Below are 21,178 nucleotides of genomic sequence, written 5' to 3'. Positions count from 1 at the left end.
TTACATTTAAGAGACTTGCTATTTTGCATTCTTTCATCTATATTTTTTTAAAATTAATTATTAAATTTGTAAGACTCAAAAAAAATACAAAATGACATTTCTCTAAGTTTAATGATTGTGCATTATTCGAATTTAAAAAAAAAAAAATTTTAAAAAGGGTTGTAAAATCTAGACTTAAGGTCTTAGATGTTTGAATTTTTTGTTGTGCCCAAATTTTTGGTTTCACAGTCGGAAACATGTGCTTCACTAAGGTTTCAGTCGGATTAGGATCATTTATAATTATTTATCCGAATTTAAGAGAATTCGAGAAGGTGATTGTGAAAAATCATTTATAAGACTTACTTAACTAAATAAGTAGTTGGGTAATCAAACTTTTATTTGGTCAGGTAGGTCTCATAAGTGGTCTTATAACTACCTGTCCGAATTCTCTCATATTCAGGCAAGTAATTGTAGACGATTATAGCCTGTCCCAGTTGTCCTTGCCAAGGAAATGTATCTCCTATAACATACACGGGGCATTATTATCTGTACAATTATTAAACACATAACTGGAGTGAGGAGCCAAATAGAAGATTTTCAAATTACAGCCGTAAATTCATTAATGCCCACTTTGTGAATGAATCATGAGAAAACAACAAAACCTAGAGTTGAGTGGCTTATAGGACTGAATAATGACAACACTTTTATAAATAAATAGGAAAAAATAAAATAAAATTGAATGTATACTAGTGTTAGTTCTTCAAATAGGCGCCAGTAGTTTAGATACTGTTTTGTAAGCATCTGCAAATTCATATCCATTAAACATTTGGAAGAAAAAAAATTAACCGAATAATTAAAAGGGCAAATTGTTAAATTGGACCCTGGGATTAGACCTTGTATGAAATAAATCTTTAGATTGTCAAAATAGTCTTATAAATCCCTATAGTATGCTTTGCATCAAAATAATCTCTATAAATTCTGGACTTTTTTTTCTAACTGTCCTTGTTAAATTACAATTTTACGATAAAATAAAAATTTATAGATAATTAAATTTTATATATATATACTAGTTAGGTAGCAACCAAAACCATCCCCCAAGGGCCTTAGGTTAGGAGTGGCTGGCCACCGTTCTTGGCAATCATGGGCCTTTGGGGGTGGTTTACCCAACTCCAAAATTGATTGTTGGGTCACCGGGGTTGGCCAAACCACTCCTAAAGACCCATGGGTGGTTTAGCCACTCCCAAGGGCCCATGGCCGGCAAGAGTGGGTGATCGATTCATCCAAGGGCTTATGGGAGTGGTTTGACCATCAAGGTTTTATTTATTTATTATTTTTTCAGTTTTAAAAGTTTTTATTTGATGGTGAAATCATAATTTCATAAACAATTTGTCAAAAAAAATTATCAGAATTTGTACAAATGAATAATTTTGATACAAAGGCATACCATGGAGGTTTATAAGATCATTTTAAACCCCAACGACTTATTTGATAAAAGATCAAATCCCAATGACCAATTTTGTAATTTTCCTAACTAAAATATAAGATGTACTATGGCCAAGCAATTTATCATTTACTATATAAAATAACAAAAAACAAAACAAAAAAAGAAAAAAAAAATGAAAGGATTATAGTCCATAGACATTGGATACAACAGGTGATGCAAAAAATGAAAAGAAAAAGTTTCAATTTTTATACTACTCGTAACATACCTGAGTTTAGTACTTAATTTTCCAAATTAAAGAGGAATGCGAGGCATTAACTGCGTACTTTAGTTGAGATGACACACTCCCGGGCATTCTGTGTTCCAACCTAGACCTTAGTGAAGATAGCAACTTCTTATGCCGTGACTGTTTTCTCTTCAGTACTTGAATATATGCAAATAATCCAAGCCACTGAACTTCTCCCTCCTCCATGTGAAGAATTGGCCGGAAATCAGATCCACAGTAGGCAGAACGAATCCGTTTCTTTATGAGCACATCCATATACCTAACAAATCAATCAAACAAAAACAATAAAATGAAAAGGGAAGAGTAAAAAGAAGTGATTTTAATTTTTGATGATTAAATTTTATGGCTGTTAAATCAAAAGATTGTGTGTCAAAGCATAGGCAAACCATTCAACAACTTTACATGGGGCTTCAACTGCAGCTTAACAAGCAAATCTGATAACAACATTCACTATTTGATTAAAGAACAAAAATTACACCCGTACCTCAAAGATCTTTCAATAATGGATAAATAGAATCCGGTGCTAAGTTTGCACAAGTACGATAAGTCACAAATATAACAGTGAAACTTCATTGCACATAGCAAGAACGCTTGATATATATTCAATCTGACCACAGCTGCGGAATTTATATTTGAATCGAAGAATATGGGATGGCATTTAGGTCTCATAAAACCACAGAGTTTTCTCTTCAGATGACGGCCCGGTTTGCCTTGCCAGCAGACAGTAAGAGTCGAACTTAAATGGTTATTCAGATACCTGTTTAGTGTATAGAGCAAGTTACTCAAGGAAGAAACTGAACTTTCATAAAACTGAAAATAGTACACTCAATCTTTACAAAATCAGATCCTACTGGCTACTGTGACATGTAAAGCTCCAATTACAAGCCAACGAAATATCAACAAAATCTAAGCTCTAAACTCTAAACTGTGAGGCAAACAATTAGGCCAAGCATCACTCCAATAGCAACCACAGAGCTACCTTAAATAAAACCTATTTAATAAACATAAAAATTAAACTAAGTAAGCTCGAAAGAGGGCTGGGACATCACTTGACTACTGCTCGCAGTTTTTAAAGTTTTAACTCAGATAACATATTGAAGAAGTTGCTAACAATGTGGTATTGAAAAATTCGAGTTGGAAACTTGACAAGAGTTGCGTCCAATAAAGTAAAAATAAATTAAGGCAACTTCTAGAAGAAACTAAAGTAAAATTGTTTGGGACAAAGAGAGGTAAAACCAAATATGAAAGCTACTTTACCATTGTTAGCATATCAAATGTTAATGACAACACTCATGATAACATCAATAATTTGTAGAACTATAGATAATGTACATTTTCGAGTGATGCAAAGCTTAATGCGTAACATGATTGTTATTTGGAATGATTTCAAGATTTATGATTTGGTCCAAAATCTTAGCATCTGAAGGTATAGTCCACCAATAAACAAAAATGCAGAGACCACAGGAACACCACTATGTAAAATTCCAGATAAAAGATCATGAGATACACCTGGCAAGTAGAATGATAATAAAGTAAATCAAAATTATTTATGAAAATTAACTTTGTGTAGTCTGCCTGAACTTCTAAAGTTGAGCAGTTGACGTGCAATCCACTCCATCGAAGAAATGAAATACCATCCTCACCCACATAAACCCTGTTTGATGGAATCCCTGATGTGTGTTCGATATCAAAATTGAGACAAAATTTATCATCATTCATGTAGCAGTTGTAATCACGAAATCCTCTTCGCAACCTCGAAAAGAAGCTAGCAGCCTGCTTCTTTGAGGTTGAAATGAGAAGGAAATCATCAAGAAATCTAAGAAGTATATAATTAGGGGGAGAGTCAAATTTATCCTCAATGCTTTCATGTGCAGAAGCATCATGAGAAATATGTCTTCTAGATATATCTTCAGCAGTGGGCTCACAAGTTTTCTCAAGAAATGGAAAGATCACATTCCTTTCCAGATGTCCATAGTATAATGAGCAAAGCAGAGATGACAAAATACTTCCTTGTGGAATACCAACACCTTGCAAGTAAAACTTTTTGTCCAATCGCAGCACATTGTACTTAACATGCTCCTTTAGAGTAAAAAATAGCTCTTCTTTTTTCATGCATCTGCTCCACTTCTGTAAGAAGAAAAGATATAAAATGTAGACAATTATCAAAATTCAGAGCAGAGCATTTCTTCTTCTTCTTCTTCTTCTTCTTCTTCTTCTTCTTTTTTCTTTTTTTTTGACTTTTCTAGTAGGATGATTTGACTTTTAATTTCTTAGAACATCAAGCAACATCTCTTGGTTGAAAATCATAGCAATATCAATTGCTCTGAATTAAGCAGCATTTATCTTTTCAAATATACCAACGATTATATTTAAAATGAGTGAATGAAAAAGATGCATTCAGATATGTTTCTTTGTTGACATATAACTCCGAACATCAAAGCTTCAATGCCCAAACTAGATATCATGTTTTTATCATAAGAAAAGTTATATTTTTCCCTTCAAGTTTGCAAAACCAGTGACAAGAAGGATACAAAGCCTAAAGGCCGAACTCAAAGCAATCCTAAAGGAAAAATAAGAGAGAAACAAGCAATGCATATGTAGGAATAGTTATTACAGTTCTATATCTCTTTTGGATTGGGTTGTAGTCTATGTTCTGAATTTCTCCTCAGCAAATCTTTTAAATCTTGTTAATTTTTTTTTATTGTAGATGCCTTTAACGTGATTATCTCTCTTGTATACTTTTCGTGTATGAGGGCTTTGCCATTTTCTTTCAATAAAATTGTTATTCATCAAAAAAAGTTTGTACAGGTAGAACAAGCTGGCTACTAAGTGACTAAATTGATATTAAAAAAAAAAAAAAGAATAATGCTATATGCAAGACTCCAATACCCCTTTTATCTCCCAAAATGTTACATGACTTTTAAAATCACCATTGGATCACAATTGTGATCAATCACAAATTCAATGATGATTTTAAAAGTCATGTTACAATTGGAAGAATAAAAGGGGGATAGGAGTCTTGCATATAGCATATGCAGTAATTATTGGTCTATTCAGTGGAACCAAACTTGATCTATAGAATTAAATATAACCAGACAATTTCTTTGACGGTGACTTTAAAAAAGTACCTCATTGACAAGGACAATATGCCGTGAACAGAAGGGAGTGGAGGATGTGACTCTGGCAGCGCTGATATTTTGATCCATCGATACAAGGTTCTTATGAACCCACAAAGATTTCTTTGTGCAGACTACTTGATCAGACTGTTTAAGAAGATATTCATCCTTCAGTATGACATCTTTCATTACCCAAAGGAGCTTATCCTGATCAACAGAATCAAATGCTTTCAGTACATCACAAACAACAACAAATACACCAGGCCTGGTTTTCAGTCTATCCTTAAGACCAATTAGAAATGGACATAACTTTCTATAGACACCATTGTAGTCAAATACTGATGACCCTAACTTCTCTGGTTCTTCCAACTGTAGACCTTTTAAAACAGTATGTGTATCACGAAGAACAGCATTTACAGACTTGAAATGATTAAATTTAACTTTCTTAGGACAAAATTTTCCATTTCTATGCATTCCGCAATATTGAGCTTCCAAGCCGGACTTGTGTGCAGGCATTCTTGATGATGCCGTTAGATTTGCCAGCATCCTCATTCCATTTTCTTTTGGACGAAGTCTGAGCTTTGAGAAACCAAATGGTCTTTTGCTTATAATGTTTCTAACAGCTGCAGCATCCAAGTCATGGTAGCTCCGATCTTTCAAGCAAGAGATGGCCCTATTTGTCAACTTCTCCCAAACTGACTTTCTATAATAATATACATCTTGTTTCCCAAACTCAGTTTCAGTGACATAGAAGTTCGCTTGCACCAGTGGCACAACTAGACATGAAAAGAGCCAAAAAATCCAGCTTTGCAAATGTTTATGTTTCAAAACATGTGTAGCATCATTCAATCTTGTAAATTCCGAATTCATGTCTACACTCTGCCTCATGGTATATTTTAGCACTTGATTACTCAAGAAGCACGACGAACGTTGAGTCGATAGAAATGGGAAGTTCGACGTTTTCAATCGATGCATGCATTGCTTTAATGAAAATTTCTCAAATCTTCGTAGCCGAATAAACTTGTCAATATTTCTCCTTAACATTCTCCAGTTATAAGAAATTCCTAACAACTCTGTAGGAACTATACACCTAATAACAGCCCATATAAACGACACTACCTGACTTCTCAAGCAATAAGACTTATTTGCCTCAAACTGAGGCTCAATGGTTTTTGAAGTTTGCTCGCAATTTGCAGTATTGAAACCATGTGATTTCTCAAGAACATTTTTCTTTGATTGATTCCCCTGAAATGAAAACTTCAGAAGAATAATATTTTTCTTAGAGAAAGCAAGAAGCTATTAAATTAGTGAGGTAGCATATGGAATTCTATTAAATTAGTGAGGTGCAATTCCATAATGAGCTCTCCCATTTAAACACCCTTTCCCACATCAAAAAGAAAAAGAAAAACTGCGTACATGCTAGCAGATTTCAATTTAAACATTATCTAGGTGTGCACATACTACACCCAAGGTGTCAAAAATGAATGGAAATTTGTGCAAGGTGTAACCTCATCATGTGAAAGGTAAATCTCCTCCAACCATACAAACCACACAAATTCCCCAATACTGACCTCAAAAATAGTGCTAGATTTTCCAGTAGCATATCTGTCAAATGCTGGAACAACACAATGCTTATCCAATAATCTCAAATGTTGGCAACACTGTGCCCTGTGTATGAGACTTTTAAGCAACTTAACAAGTGAGAGGTACCTGCAGAGCCAAAAAAACAGCAGTTAAGTAGAAGCACAACAAACCAGAAATTTTAATTTTTTAAAAAATAAAATTAAAAACAACAAAAAACTGGTATATGGGCTGACTGCAATATTAGTAGCCCTAGTATAATCATAACATTGCTAGATGTTTCCTCTCAATTTTATACTTCTATAAAAAAAATTTGTGCATCTGTGCTCTAAAACGCAGTAGAAGTCCCTTCCAAAGAATCTCATGGTAATAAAAATCATCATTTCCATCCAGTGTCTAGTTGAAAAATGGCTGTAAGATTCCGGTACAAAGAGCTTCCACTGCCCCATTATGGTCCATTTTGACTTCAATCCTTTCCAGAGCCTTTAAGTTGCAATCCTGATACTTATCGAGAGAACCACTGCCACTAGTATATAATTGGGAGAACCATCTGATGCATAACTCTCCTATTCTATTTAGAAAGGGAGCTAGAACAATGTACGGAATATTCAACAGTGACAAGAAATTTGGATTGCAGAGACCAAACTGAAAACAATATGCATGACAAAAACAAAAAAGCAATATTTGTGCCATGACAAATCACCAAATCACAATAAGTATGTTACAATTAAAAAGTACCTGGAATGTAAATAATTTGATTGTGCAACTTACTGGCATGCAGATCCAATGGGACAAAAGCCACTACTCTGGAAGCATGGCATTGACTGACCACTTGCATTTACTTCACATAAGCCAAAGATATTGCCAGCGAGAACCTTTGCACTAGAAAGATTGGGCTTTAAAGAACTTAGTATATCTGGGGATTATTAAGGTAACAGAAACTAAACATCATTAATTTAATGTCAAACTATGTCTCTCTGACGAATAATATAAGGCAAAAAAGATGCATAGTTGCACAACACAAAATGAATAACATATTTGGTTACAAAGAAAATGCAAGCAACTCTAAAATGAGGAGATGAAAAATTAGTTGCATACATGTTTAAGAATTGAAGGATACGATTTCGCGGAAAAACTGATGAAGAACATTCCGAGTCATAAAATATTGATTGCCTGTTAATATAAGCCCCTTTGGCGACAAACTGGGACTGGGGAGCTTGCAATACCAAAAAACAAGAGCATTGCCATGGCATCTGCAGAAACCACAATGGCAGAGTGAAAATGTCAACCATTGCATTGAAAGAAATCAAAATGTTCAACAGTGGGAGGCATAAAGTCATTCAATCTTCTTGATATGAGTATATGTGAACCAAATCTTTCTTCGTTTTTTTTTTTTTTTGATGAATAAGTATATGTCAACCAAATCTTAGTTTGTTGGTAATGAAAGATTTTACATATATTTTAATATAAGAAAAAGAGGAAGCATCCGAAATGCACTTCAGCCTGTTTGTTAAAGTTGACCCACAGCATATTCCTCTTGTTCCTTGCACTTTTCAACAGTTGCTACCGGTTGTATCTTCTCTCACTATCTCATGAAACTAAATTTGAACTAGACTCAAAGGTCCTTCATATGGAATACCTTTTCACGGCAAGGACTTGAGCTGGAATTTGCACCACTTTGGAGCCCCCCAGATAAGCCATCTTTATCGGTAAGAATTGTTGCAAAAGAGGTCTTAACCCTAGTCTTTTCAAAATCTAAATGCCTTCGCTTTCTTTGACGCTGCCAACTAAACGGCCTTGAACGCTTTCTAAACTGAGCTGAAATCTGATTTGAGCTTTCATGAAGTTCCTCATTTGAATCTCCATCAGTGTTATTGATACCACTTCCAATTACTGGTGTAGCTGCTTCGGATAAACTCATTTGAGAGTGCTTACCTCGATGAAGCTGACTAGATGTTGTTAGACTAATCCCATCATTGGAATCCACACAGTTTATGGAACTTGAGGGATAAGCAATACTAAATGAACTACTGAAATTCTGTATATCTAACATTGAGTTGACATTGCCAACAAACGACCTCTTCTTTTTGGATCCTGAGAAAAAGTGGTGGCTGAATCACACCATTTGTGTGGACTTTTATCAATATTTAAAAATGAGAAGCTATACATGACTGAACGTTATAATGAAAACTAATAGCCACAAAGCTAAAATAATTTTGGACAACAAGAAATGGGAAGGATCTTTTAGAAACAAAAGGACAGCAAGAAGTCAGGTAAGACCTTGCTTATTGTCAAAAAGATAATACAGAGCAGAACATCAAAGTGTCAAAAACTATTGACATTACGTCAAAGCACATAAAATAGATGTAGTTAACCTTTATAAAGAATGGTAACTAGTATCAAATTCTAATTATTATTTATTCAATTAGTATAATCAGTGTCTTGTTCCTTGATATGATTGTAGTAATTTCTAAATGGTTGCTTTAAAACAATATTTGGAATTTAGAAGGATTTTCATTCAACAATCAGGCCTCTTGCAGGCTATTTTCATTAAATTAAATATGCACAAAGCATTTTGCAAAACTAAATGGCACTTTTGCCAATATATATACACACAAACACACACACACAAATTAACAGCATATTTATGTAACATTATTTTCCCAGGTACCATAAAGGGAATGTGATGCAAGTGAAACAGGTTTACAGAGCTTCTACACTCAGGAACTCTTAATTACCAAATTGAACGAGTGAAGTATGCTGATACTGAGACTCTGACGTTTGCTTCAACAACTTGAGGCATAAAGTACTTATAGGAGGACCTGCCACTTGATGGTGCTTATTATGAGGAAGTGGTACAAAGATTGATGTATACTTTAGAAGATAAACCATGACATCATCCCCAACCTGCATACAAGCAATGTTCACCTTATTCCAGTCACTACTATACCAGAAAACAAAAATGTATTGGCGTAGTTCAAGAAACTGACAGACAAGAACTTAGCAAAACATACCCTTTCTAAGAGAAGAGACCAAGCCGTAGAAGATAGAACTTCCATAATGGGGCTTGAGTGATTACTCTGTTGCATATAATTGAATATCTTTCCATAAGTGAAACCGTGATTAATGATTGTTATAGAAAAAACAAATTGACGCGATCGTATAACATTTAGATACACAAGCATTTTAGCAATTTAAATAAACAATGGCCAAAACACCCTTGCACTTTTTCATAGATAAGAGTGTGGCTTTTAACAACTCTTATATTTGAGAACATCAATCACAGGCATTACAAAGCTTTAAATATTTTGTGGCTTCCAAATAGTCTTTACTTTTAATCCTTGGATGAGCATATGGCTTCCAAGCACTTCTACATCCTTATCTCCTCATCCTAAACAGATGGGAAAATGAATGCAATACATGAAACATGGATACATGCAGAAGGCCTCATATTAATCATCAATAGATATGCATACTTTTTGAAAGGGCTTTGAACAAAATTTACTTTGAATGCTGATGATCAAGTATTTGGAATTCAATTGGAAATTCCTATCTGAAAGGACTGTAAGTATAGTGAGACAAGTTATAGGATATCAAAAGCTCTATTACCATACGGAAATGGAGGTTGTCCTTTTCCCTTCCCCGACTAAGCCCCATAGAAATGCATTCTCTGAGGGGTCCATTCCCCAAACTAAACAGAACCAACCCTACCCCTGAACCAGCAGCTTTAGTAGTACAAATACAAAAAATGCAAAACCAGAAGCCACATATTCCTACCGTATATGATACACAACTTGTACTGAGTGACGTGGAGGGTCATTTTGCTTATGCATGTAGAAGGGCCATAATACTACACACAGCGAACTCCATTTCCTATATAATATGGATGATAATGGACAATAGTGATAGCAATAGGGTGAATGAAGTAATAAATGCTTGCCTTATCATAACTGTTGCATATTACATTGGAAGACATGGGCTGCTCGTACATTATCATTTCAATAGTCCTTTGAACAATCTGGAAACATAACAAGTAGTAATTTACTTATTAGATGTGCAAAATGATTGTCTTATTTGTTAAATTACCACTTATCCTAAAAGCTTAAGCGAATAGAAATAGGTAAATTTAATATTTAATCCATACTTTAATACTTCTCAAGTGTGGGCTCGAAATCTTTTTTAATAAATGATGCTCAACATGTGGAATATTTAATTGAAATGTGAGTGAATGACTGAGACAAAGTACGAAACCAAGACCTTTTAGATCTGATAACATATTAAATCATAACTTATTATAAAAGCTTAATATGATAGGAAGAGGTAAATTTAATCATTTAATCAATACTTCAACATTATCGAGATTTAATTAATTTTAAAAAGACACTGATATAAAATTAAATTAAATTAAATTAAAAAACAAAACAAAACACTGCCTACGCAACAATTAGTATCATTATCATTAATCCATGTAATTCATCAAAACAAGGGGGGAAAAAAAAAACCTACAAAAATATCTTAAGCTCAGTTGGGTAAAGGATTTGTTTTCACAGGTCTAAATTAAAACAAAATTTGAATTTCGATTTGTTTTCACGAGAACAAAATTATTCATCCATTTCAAAAAAATTAAACTATTATTAACTCATTTAATAATTTCGGTTTGGGAAAAATTAAGCAAAGAGTTTCATCTAATCAGCTCCTATCACTTCATTTGTTTTTAATCACAGCTTTAACTGCATAACTGCAAAAAGGCATGGACCAACTGTTTTTTTTTTCTTCTTACAAATTCTTTTCCTTCTTTATTTTCTACCCAAATAAATAATAAAAAAAACACACACACACACACTTTGTCCTAAAAGCTTAAGCCGAAAGGAAGAGGTAAATTTAATCACTTAATCAATACTTTAACACTCTCCCTCACATGTGAGCTCGGACATCCTTTTAATAGGTGAGGCCAACATGTGGAATATTTAATTGAAATGGGAGGTAAATAACGGAGTCAAGATTCGAACTCAGGACCTTTGGCTCTGATACCATGTTAAACTACCATTTCTCATAAAAGCTTAAACTGATTAGAAGAGGTAAATTTAATCACTTAGTCAATACTTTAACAACACGCACCCAAAATTCACCTATCCAGACTACATTAATATAGATTATATAATATTCATAATGTATACATTTATATGTATGTATGTATAACAAATGTCTTGGCCCGGTAAACGGACAACCTACAGCCACTTGGGAGCGGACGTACTGCATTGAAATCATATCATTGCATGTTCGTGTATATATGCGTGCTTGTGCTATGCGTGTATATATTTATTCGTATATACACGAACACTTACTCATGTATGTATGAAAGTTATGCGCGTGTGTGCAACATTATACACCTACATACATACATTTGTATGCGTATACATATAAGGAGGTGTACGGACCTGAGCTTGGGACCAGCGAGAGCGAGGATCGAAATCCAAGAGAGGAGGCGCATCATCGGACATAACAACGAAGCAGCGATTCAAGAGCCTGAAGTAGTCGGAGGGGTCGTCAGGCCTCACCAGGAACGACATCGCTTCGGCGCTGCAGCGGAGGCAACGCGAGCCCTTGCAGTACCGGCACTCCGCCGCGGAGGGCGGAGGAGGAAGCATAGCCGCGATCGCGCTAGACAGTGTGCGCGCTCGGTGTCGGAATAAGCGCCACAGGACCTGCGGGACCCACCGCTTCTGGCGCATTTTTTCGGAAAAGTGACGGAAAATTGGTAGTCGGAGAGTCTTGTAAGGTTTTCAGAACGAGTGGGAAATGTGCGCGAAACGGAGTTTAAATGGCTGGCAGCTGGCGCCTTGGGACTGTACGGGCTATTTAAGTGGAGCTATTGGGCCGGGAATTGGGCTGGCTCCTCCGAGGTTTGTAATTTTTTCGTAAGATAATTTAAATGAAAAATTATACTGTTGGTCATTTGTAGTTGACCTAAATTACAAATTATTCTTTGTAGTATAAAAAATAATTGTAAGATCTGTATTGTAGGTGAAAATTACAAATTACTTCTTGAAGTCATTTTCCGTCCACAAACTTAACAGAATTGTTAGGTTGCCACGTCAGTCTAATAAAAACACGACACGTATCATTTTTAATAAAAAATTATAAATTTCAAATTTTATTTTAATTTTTCTTTCCTTTAAAAAAAATGAAAGGCAGCCACCCCCCATTGGGGAGGGGGGTGGCCTTGCAAGACACCCCAGAGTAGCTCGCTGCCTCTCCTTAAGTCCAGGGTGGCTGTGCACCACATAGGCTAAGGGTGGCTCGTCCCCAACCCCTTTCTTTTGGGTGGCTTAGATGGGGCAAGGGGTGGCGCCCAGCGAGCCACCCTAGAGGTGCTGCAAGCCACCACCCAAACCCCTTGTTTTATTTTTCTTTTCTTTCTAAAACAAAAATAAAAATAAAAATTTGTAGTTTTATATATATTAATATATTTTTTATTAAGAGTGAGTCGAGTGACACGTGTCGTATTTTTATCGGAATGACAATTGGTGTGGTAACCTAACGGTTTTTGTTAAGTTTGTGGACGAAAAACAACTTCAGAGACTAATTTGTAATTTTTGTCTACCACATAAACCTTATAATTACTTTTTATATTACAATAAGTGATTTGTAATTTATGCCAATCATAAGGATCAATAATGTAATTTTTTTTAATCTAAAAGCATTTTCCTCGATCTCATTTGATAACAAATTTCTAAACATTTTTCTTCTTTCAAAATCAAAAATGTTTGGCAGATATTTTGAACAGGAGAAAAGGTAAATAAATAGATTGACTTGATATTAAAGGAACATAAATTTTGAATTTTTTTCTGAGAAAAAAGTGAATAAAATTATTTTTTAAAGTTAAAAAAGATATTTGACTTTTTGTATAAAAATTAAAAAGTAGAAGAAAAATGAATGCCAAACAGGCCCGATACTCCAAACCATTCCCAAACAATTAATACAAAATACAATTTTAATATCGGATCTCATAAAAAAACACTCATCAACTCTATATCAATGGGATAAAAACATATTTAAGGCCATCGATCGGGGGAAATAGGAGGCGAATGGAATCTACAGTAATTATTTACAGAATTATCATGGGGATTGGCAGCCATGTTTTCAAAAACAAATATAATTCTGTTTTTTTTTTAAAAAAAATATATATTTTATTCAACTTTTTCAAAAATAAATTATAATTTTTTTTAATTTTTTTTCTAAATATATCATAATTTATTCAAATTTTTTTAATTTTATCTCACAAAATTAAATTTCGAAATTCGGACATTAAATAAAAATTAAATTCTAATTTTAAAAAACAAACACCGAAACGAATTATAATAATTTGAATTGAATAATGTGAAAGAGACCTGGTATGGAATTACCTGTCCCAGCCGGGGAGCCCGAAAAAGAATTTTGGGCTTCAAGTTCCGACCAAGTCTATCTGAGTCCACATGTTAGCCCAAGTCCACACACGAAATTAAAGATTCTATCTATTTTTATTTATTAACCAACAAATATAATCATATTAATAAAATTTTGTTACCTCTTAGAGAAACTGAACAAGAACGAAAATGGATTCCTCTAGTCTCAGTACTCTTCCCGAAGATGAGACCTCAGAGCGACAAAACCAGAAACCTTTCTCTACCTTCGCCTCCAAACCCGATCGCCCTGCGACTCAGTGAGTTTCCCAAACTCGTTCATAGCCCTCTAACCAAACAGATTTCACTCTTTCACAATTTTCCTCTCTTTTTTTTTTTTTTCTTAAATTACGATTATCGTTTATTATTATTGTTGTTGTTGTTATAGGAGTTCGTTGCAGAAATACTCACCGTTGGAATGGTTGGGCTATTTTGATCGGGAAGATGATATTCGTATTCCGGATACAGAGGATGTTAGTAGTGGGCAATTTTTTCCTTTACAAGAGAAGTTTTTTTATTTTTTATTTTTTTTAATATATATAATTCTCTTGCTAACACGCTTTGTGATTTTAGGTGTTTCATGTATATTTGGGAGGAACAGAAGGACCGGTTGTTTTTTGTCTGCATGGAGGTGGTTACTCTGGGTATGTTTGTCTCATTATTTTTCTTCAACGGCGATGCTTTTTCTTCTTATTTGTTATTATTCATTATATTGCTATTAAAAAATCGGCGCTGCCACATTTTTTTTTTCAAACGCAGCCCCAAAGGAACCATTTTTGCGATTTTGATTTAAATCGTGCAGCTTCATTAATGTTAGAGTATTAGTCACGTGAATGAGGAGCTGATATAACATAATTACGCACAGTAGTTGACATTAGCATAATTGAGCTCAAATCCGTGCTCAAGCTTTGTATTTATTTTCCAACGAGTGGTATCAAACCATGATTTTGATTATCGAATTCATATATAAAACGATTGTTTTAAATTAATGGGGTTAGTGTGTGTATGTGTAGCGCCTAGCCGATTGTGTCTTTGTACACAAGTTGATTGCCTAAGTGTGTGTGAAAACTGTTTGATCAAGTACCTCCCAAGGCTTTGACACCACGCAATTGAATGTTTGGTGGAATTACGACATCACAGAAATCCATATTTTGCATAAGATACACATATACATATACACATGTTTGTATTTTTTATGATTTGTTATGTATGATGTGAAATATGTGTATGCATGTATGTTGCTAGCCGAACTCTGGCTATATGACGTAATGATATTATGTCACACATTTTGGGCAGGCTTTCATTTGCGGTGGCAGCAAGTAAGATCAAGGAGAAAGCTCGGGTAGTGGCAATGGATTTGAGAGGACATGGAAAGTCAGCATCAGAAAATGAACTGGACCTATCTATTGAGGTACAAATATAGACAAATGAAAATTATCCACAAATCATGTATTTTTTTAGGGGATTTTTTCTTTGAGTAAAATTTTTGTCAGTGCAGTTTTCGTAGGCTATTCATAAAATGGTAATCTTTTAAGTGCAGACTATGTGCAATGATGTTTTGGCTGTTTTGAAATCGATGTATGGAGATTCCCCTCCGGCAATTGTGCTTGTTGGCCACAGGTTGTGCTCTTCCCCTAATGTTCTTGTATTGAATAATTTTCATGCTTAGCAGAAATTTTAAAAGGGGGAGGAGTAAGGGGGTGTTAGATAATTTGTAATCAATGGGTAAAAATTGGAGGAAACGAAGAGTCATTAAACTAGGTGAAGTGGTCAAAACATATTATTACAGAATAGACTTTTTGGTGTGGACAGAAGGTTTTCCAACAATGGAAACCAGGGTTGTGCTCCTCTATGCTTTTAAATGAAATTGATTTACTTATCCGAAAAAAAAAGGTTTTCCAACAATGTTCATTGAATAAAGCATAAGGGAGGGTTTGTAATAATTTCAGAGTTTACCTTGGAGATGGGAGATCTCTAGTGACAAAGCAATTAATGGGTTATAATCTTTTTTCTTTTTTATTGGTTTTGTTGACAGTAAGAAATGCATAATTTGCCTAGCTTTTATATGCCATTATGTCTATTCTCTGAATATTCACTTTACATTTCTCTGAAAATTCTCTATAAAGAAGTGGAGTTTAATCATGATTATCAGTACTTTATTCTCTTTGCCTTCATCAACAAAACTAAAATACCTAACTAAATTCTTTTTCTTTTTGTTTTAATTCTATTTTCACCACCTTAACCATCATCTATTGGACTTTGTAATCCTCATACAGCATGGGAGGCTCCGTTGCTGTGCACGTTGCTGCGAAGAAATCATTGCCTAGCTTGGCCGGGCTGGTTGTTGTGGATGTTGTAGAGGTTGCTTAGAATGACCTTGTTGGAATTGCCTGTTTGTTTGCTTGTCAATGGCATATTGAAGCTATGTTGACAATCATTAAAAATTTCAGGGAACAGCTATGGCTTCATTAATTCATATGCAGAAAATCCTGTCAAGCAGGATGAAGTATTTTTCAGCCGTTGAAAAAGCGGTACCTCTCGTCTAGTATTTAGTGTTACTTGATATATGGTTTAAATATTGTAGCTTCAGAATTTCTTCTTACACCACAATTTGTTTTTTATGGGTTTATCACTTGCAAGATTAACAAGAAGGCTTAACTTATCAAATAGATTAACAAGAAGGTTTAATTTCGTTTTAGCAGCAGACTAAAGATCAGAAGATTTTTACCTAGAGGATGAGAAAACTAAATTATGAAATACTTCTAGAAATTACTGAACAATATGTGGAGAAATCTCAAATTTTCAGGATGCACTAATCTGTCACGTCATGGGCCGATATAATTTCTCATATAATGTTTGAACATAGGCAGCTCTAAGTTGAAATGATATATGTGTGTGTGCCACTGTGTGTGTAAGCCTATTTTCACTGGTGAAGTTAGGCTGTCATCATGAGTTTGAAAGTTTCTTGGTGTAGATTGAATGGAGTGTAAAAGGAGGCTCTTTGAGAAACGTGGATTCAGCTCGTGTATCCATCCCTGCCACATTAAAGTATGATGATTCCAAGAAATGGTAAATGCTTCTATTATGCTACAACTGTTCATTTTCTGTTTGAATATTTCCAGAGATCCATAATTTTATCCATTTGCATGATCAGTTGTTGCCTATTGAATTTTTTCAGCATGGTTTCATAGTCCTGCATCTGACAGGCACAGTTCTAATTTTGTGCTGCAGTTATACTTACCGAGCATGTCTAGAAGAGACAGAACAATATTGGAGAGGCTGGTATGAATAAATACTTGTCATTAGTATGCACATTTATATGTCCCTGTGGCCAGGCAAATTGTTACTTGTGGGAATTAGATTTGAATTCCAACTCTTCAGCACATCAATGGGATAAAATGTCTCATTAGGTGTGGTTGGATATTGTGGTTGAACTGTTTGAGTGCTACACCAATGCATGTCCCGTTTTTAGCTTGTTGATAAAAAACTAGTGAAGTACCATAATATACATCTGTTCTAGCTTTCATTACTTAAGGCATTTTTGCGCCAATTCAACTACTGAAATTAGTTATTTACAGGTATGAAGGCCTTTCAGATAAATTTCTGTCGTGTCCTGTTCCGAAGCTCTTGCTGTTAGCAGGAACAGACAGACTAGACAGGTTCTCTCCGTTATTATTTGTTTTAATTAATCTATACGAGTTTAACAAGATCATCATTATCATTATATATATGTCAAGACACTACTGTATAATCAAAGAAACAGTTTTTTTTTTTGGGGGGGGGGGGTGGTTCTCTCTGGCTGTCAGAGACATTCACAAATCTAATTGATGCACAGTACAATGACTAGCATGAAGCTGTATATCTTATGTGCGAATATTCTGCAATTTGCACAACACTTAGAGACTTTTATGCTTCCAGTAATAGCTGAGATTATGATCTAGAGATGATAAGTATGCACATGGTTTTGGGAGTGTGGGTTTGTAGTTCCCTATGGGTTTTCTTGGGTTTTTTATGTGGGCTAGCTGAATTGTCCCTGTATATACTTCCTGTGTACTTAGGGGCGTCTTACGCTTTTTTAATAAAATTTTCTTACTTATCAAAAAAAAAAAAAGTATGCACATGGTAAATCAACCCTTATACATATGTAGGGAAAGGAAAATATAGTGGACAAAAGTGTGGTAGTGCTATAATAACAATTTGAAACTGTATTATGCATGATTCTACTAAATTGTATAGTATGTTTAAAGTGAACGAAATCAGAATTGAACAAGATGCCAAGTTGAATGTGTTAGCTTGGGTTGAAATATTTGGTCATTTGTCCAGGAATCTAGCAAAAAAATAAATAAAAGGTAGAAGTTTCATTTTTACATTTTGGGAAAAGGGAAAAGAACAGAAAACCAAGGGAAATTGAGGTAAAAATAAAGGCTGTCAGATTTAATCATAAATCTGTCAATTTAACCAATCCTGTTTCTCAAATGAAGTTTCAGGTGAGGTCGGTTTAGATCTAGATTCAAAGCTCATTATACAAAGATAGAAAATAAGATAACATTTCTTGGATGCAAACAATTATTGGGGCCAGCCCGTTGGCGAAGTCGGAGTATTACCCGATTCCTGTGGAGGGACGTTTCAGACAAGTCCAAAGTTTACCAAACAGGGGTAGGTAGACGAAGTGGTCCTGTCTTAGAGAAGTTCCTCGTCATAATAATAAATAAATAAATAAAAAGATAAAATTTCACTGAAACCAAATTTGGGCAATCTAGTTTGAATTTAGGCAATCCATTCCAAGCTTTTCATGTTTTTTTTTGGGTGGAGGGATTTGTCTTCATGGGTGCATGGGGTATATCATCATTTGCATCAATAAGTGGGATTTATTTTTCTCTATTTTTCTTTTTCACAAGCTCTATATCACAGACAAACGTAGATACGATACAGGTGCACACTATAACTGGAAAGACAGGCATAGATAAGATATGAAAAAGGTGGTTTTATATATATACTGTGTTTGTGTATGAAGTTATATAATTATTTTATTAACAATTCTGTGTGTTCAAGAAGCATATTGGAATGATGACCCAATCAAGATGTGATAGGGTGCTTTCATTGATAGGTTACCGACCGAAACTATATTTTCAGCAAGAATCACTACAGCATGGATAGGGTTTTGGAATCATGGCTCCTGAAGTGCATATTGTCATAAAGCTTACTTGTTTACACTTTATTTTCTGTACTGCTTTAATTTATCAATTTTATGATTTGATACTGGAAAATGGGTTGGTAATTTCCGTAGATTTTAATTTGAGCCCAGTTCTTCCATTGTACTAACACTCTGGTCTCTATAAACTTGAAATTGGTCAGGTTGATTTCCTGAAAATTTCTTTACACTGTTTTGTGACAGATCTCTCACAATTGGTCAAATGCAAGGAAAGTTTCAAATGGTGGTCGTCAGACACTCTGGGCATGCTATACAGGTCCATATCAGTTATTTTTCATGGTGCATTTATTTGGTTTCTCCGCTATTCTTTGTTCCGAAAAAAAGTTACTTTTATACTAAAAATTGTTGCAGGAAGATGCACCAGAAGAGTTTGCTACTCTGGTACTGAATTTTATCTCTCGTAATCGTATAGGCCCTCATGGAATTGAGGTTGGTATCTATATTCTGTTACCAAATATTGTTGTATGGTGTTCCACAAACTTCGATTTTTGTTCAAGTTCTTCAAGACCTTAGTAGGGTTTCCACCTTAGAGATATTTTTAACCTTCAATGCTTCATATAGAAGTAGGCTTTGTGTACACCAGGGGTCCATATCAGTTTGTACCTTGAGGGGCTTCCTTTGGGTCTATTACTTACTGTTTATATTGACATTCCTGATTGCTATCTATTCCAAGATTCACCTCTTCATTTTTTGTCAAGCAACTGTTCCAAGTTCTAGAGTAACATGGAGGTGTTACAAATACCTCTTAAACTAGAGCTTTCTATTGGCTTGCACCGTTTGCTTTTCTTTAGAAACAAATGCAATGTGAATGTGTAGCTAATTTCTGAACATTTCATCATCCTCACATCTTACGCACTGTATTTTTTCCAGTACACAGTTTTATTGCACAAGCTTGTGCGCAAACATTTTGAGCAGTGCTCGTGTTTGGAAGATTTCTTTTTCATTCTTCGAGTTTGAAAGATAAAATTCTGCAATTCAATTATGTAATTTTTCCATAACTGCGTGTAGACTAAATTATTGTGTTGCAGATACCAGGTCTCCGTCGGCCATCACAGTCACAACCTTGAATCGGATGGCTAACCCGTCCACGACAATGGACTGATGTCATGGCTTTGGCCTTTACTTTTGGTTGGATTAATATTAGGCTTTGGCCTTTTTTTGGGTGGTTTGTTTGTTCTTTTTCTTTTTTCTTTTTGTACTAATATGTTGGTCGGGTGGAGGGGATAATGAAGTCAGAGATAATGATCAAAAGGCGATATAGGATAGGACATGCTTTTTCTGAGATGTCCCAAATCTTCTGTAAATATTTTTAGCAGATTCCCTTGCTAGTGGCTCTATCTTGATCTGCGTTCATAGCCTACAGTCTACAGATAATTATTGAAGTCATGTCACAAATTTCGAATTCAAAAAGAATCAGAATCTACTTATATTGCAAAATCAGTAACAAATGGTGTATATGACCTAAGTGAAAGCATTTAGGTTACTGTTGGTACGCAAAGTGACTATAAATGGATTTTTTTTTTTTTTTTTAAAGGATTAAATTATGTAGATAAAATAACTTTAGTGTTATAAGCATATGATAAGCATTTAACAATTTAAATAGCTATTCTTGTTGTCCACGAGAAAATGAGAGAGGAATGGCTCTTTTTCTCATTGATTATTTCAAGGTTATTTCACATTTTTCTATTTTCAATAAAAATTATTATTTTTAAATGAAATAACCATTTCGCGTACTAAACATAATTAGTTTTATAAACTTTGCTATATTCTAATAAGAGAAATGATTCTCGTACACAAAACTTACAACAACGATACAACAGGCTTACGTGGAAAGTAATTTTTTATTATTTTTGTTTTTTCTTTTCTTTTCTTTTGGGTTTGAAAACTGGTTGGAGGGAATTGAAATTTTCATTTCCCCTCCAACGCAGCTCTCTCTCTCTCTCTCTCTCTCTCTCTCTCTCTCTCTCTCTCTCTCTCTCTCTCTCTCTCTCTCTCTCCAACTACCGTTGCCGCCGCTGGTCTTCCCCTTCCCGGCGCCGCTTCATTGGCGGTCGGTCTCCTCCGTCCGAAACCGCCGCTGGTCTCCCGCTCGCTCGCTCACTCACCGGTCGTGACCGACCC

The 21,178-nt window shown here is 34.8% G+C and overlaps 2 protein-coding genes across 2 annotated transcripts; one reads left to right on the top strand and one right to left on the bottom strand.

Moving 5' to 3' along the window:
• Positions 1-1,646: 1,646 nt before the first annotated feature.
• On the bottom strand, positions 1,647-12,135 carry LOC133861693 (telomerase reverse transcriptase). Its single transcript, XM_062297488.1, has 12 exons — positions 11,842-12,135; positions 10,344-10,421; positions 9,418-9,483; positions 9,142-9,310; positions 8,043-8,497; positions 7,524-7,656; positions 7,175-7,319; positions 6,394-6,532; positions 4,835-6,067; positions 3,268-3,833; positions 2,191-2,463; positions 1,647-1,965 (listed from the first exon to the last, which is right to left on the bottom strand). Exons 1-12 carry the CDS (start codon positions 12,133-12,135, stop codon positions 1,695-1,697), a joined length of 3,822 nt encoding a protein of 1,273 aa, XP_062153472.1. The 3' UTR covers positions 1,647-1,694.
• Positions 12,136-13,946: 1,811 nt separating this feature from the next.
• On the top strand, positions 13,947-20,412 carry LOC133862018 (uncharacterized). Its single transcript, XM_062297852.1, has 13 exons — positions 13,947-14,105; positions 14,234-14,318; positions 14,419-14,489; positions 15,142-15,256; positions 15,386-15,465; positions 16,122-16,206; positions 16,296-16,376; positions 16,820-16,914; positions 17,077-17,127; positions 17,424-17,504; positions 19,241-19,313; positions 19,409-19,486; positions 20,086-20,412. The coding sequence occupies exons 1-13, from the start codon at positions 13,999-14,001 to the stop codon at positions 20,122-20,124; spliced, it is 1,041 nt and encodes a 346-aa protein (XP_062153836.1). The 5' UTR covers positions 13,947-13,998; the 3' UTR covers positions 20,125-20,412.
• The last annotated feature ends 766 nt before the right edge of the window (positions 20,413-21,178 follow it).

Source organism: Alnus glutinosa, chromosome 2, assembly GCF_958979055.1.
Source record: "Alnus glutinosa chromosome 2, dhAlnGlut1.1, whole genome shotgun sequence".
Lineage (NCBI taxonomy): Eukaryota > Viridiplantae > Streptophyta > Magnoliopsida > Fagales > Betulaceae > Alnus > Alnus glutinosa.
The sequence above is the reverse complement of the archived record's forward strand: the minus strand, read 5'-3'. Positions and strand labels throughout refer to the sequence as shown.

Bases quoted from the DNA above. Each gene is read 5' to 3' on its own strand.
- LOC133861693 (XM_062297488.1), bottom strand. From the start codon at position 12,135: ATGCGCCAGAAGCGGTGGGTCCCGCAGGTCCTGTGGCGCTTATTCCGA. The intron at 9,484-10,343 runs GCAAGCATTTAT...TATATGCAACAG, and splicing joins TATGCAACAGTTATGATAAG to AGTAATCACTCAAGCCCCAT. The intron at 7,657-8,042 runs GTATTCCATATG...TGGTTTCTGCAG, and splicing joins CAAGTCCTTGCCGTGAAAAG to ATGCCATGGCAATGCTCTTG.
- LOC133862018 (XM_062297852.1), top strand. From the start codon at position 13,999: ATGGATTCCTCTAGTCTCAGTACTCTTCCCGAAGATGAGACCTCAGAG. The intron at 14,319-14,418 runs GTTAGTAGTGGG...TTGTGATTTTAG, and splicing joins GTATTCCGGATACAGAGGAT to GTGTTTCATGTATATTTGGG. The intron at 16,377-16,819 runs GTACCTCTCGTC...TTCTTGGTGTAG, and splicing joins TTTCAGCCGTTGAAAAAGCG to ATTGAATGGAGTGTAAAAGG.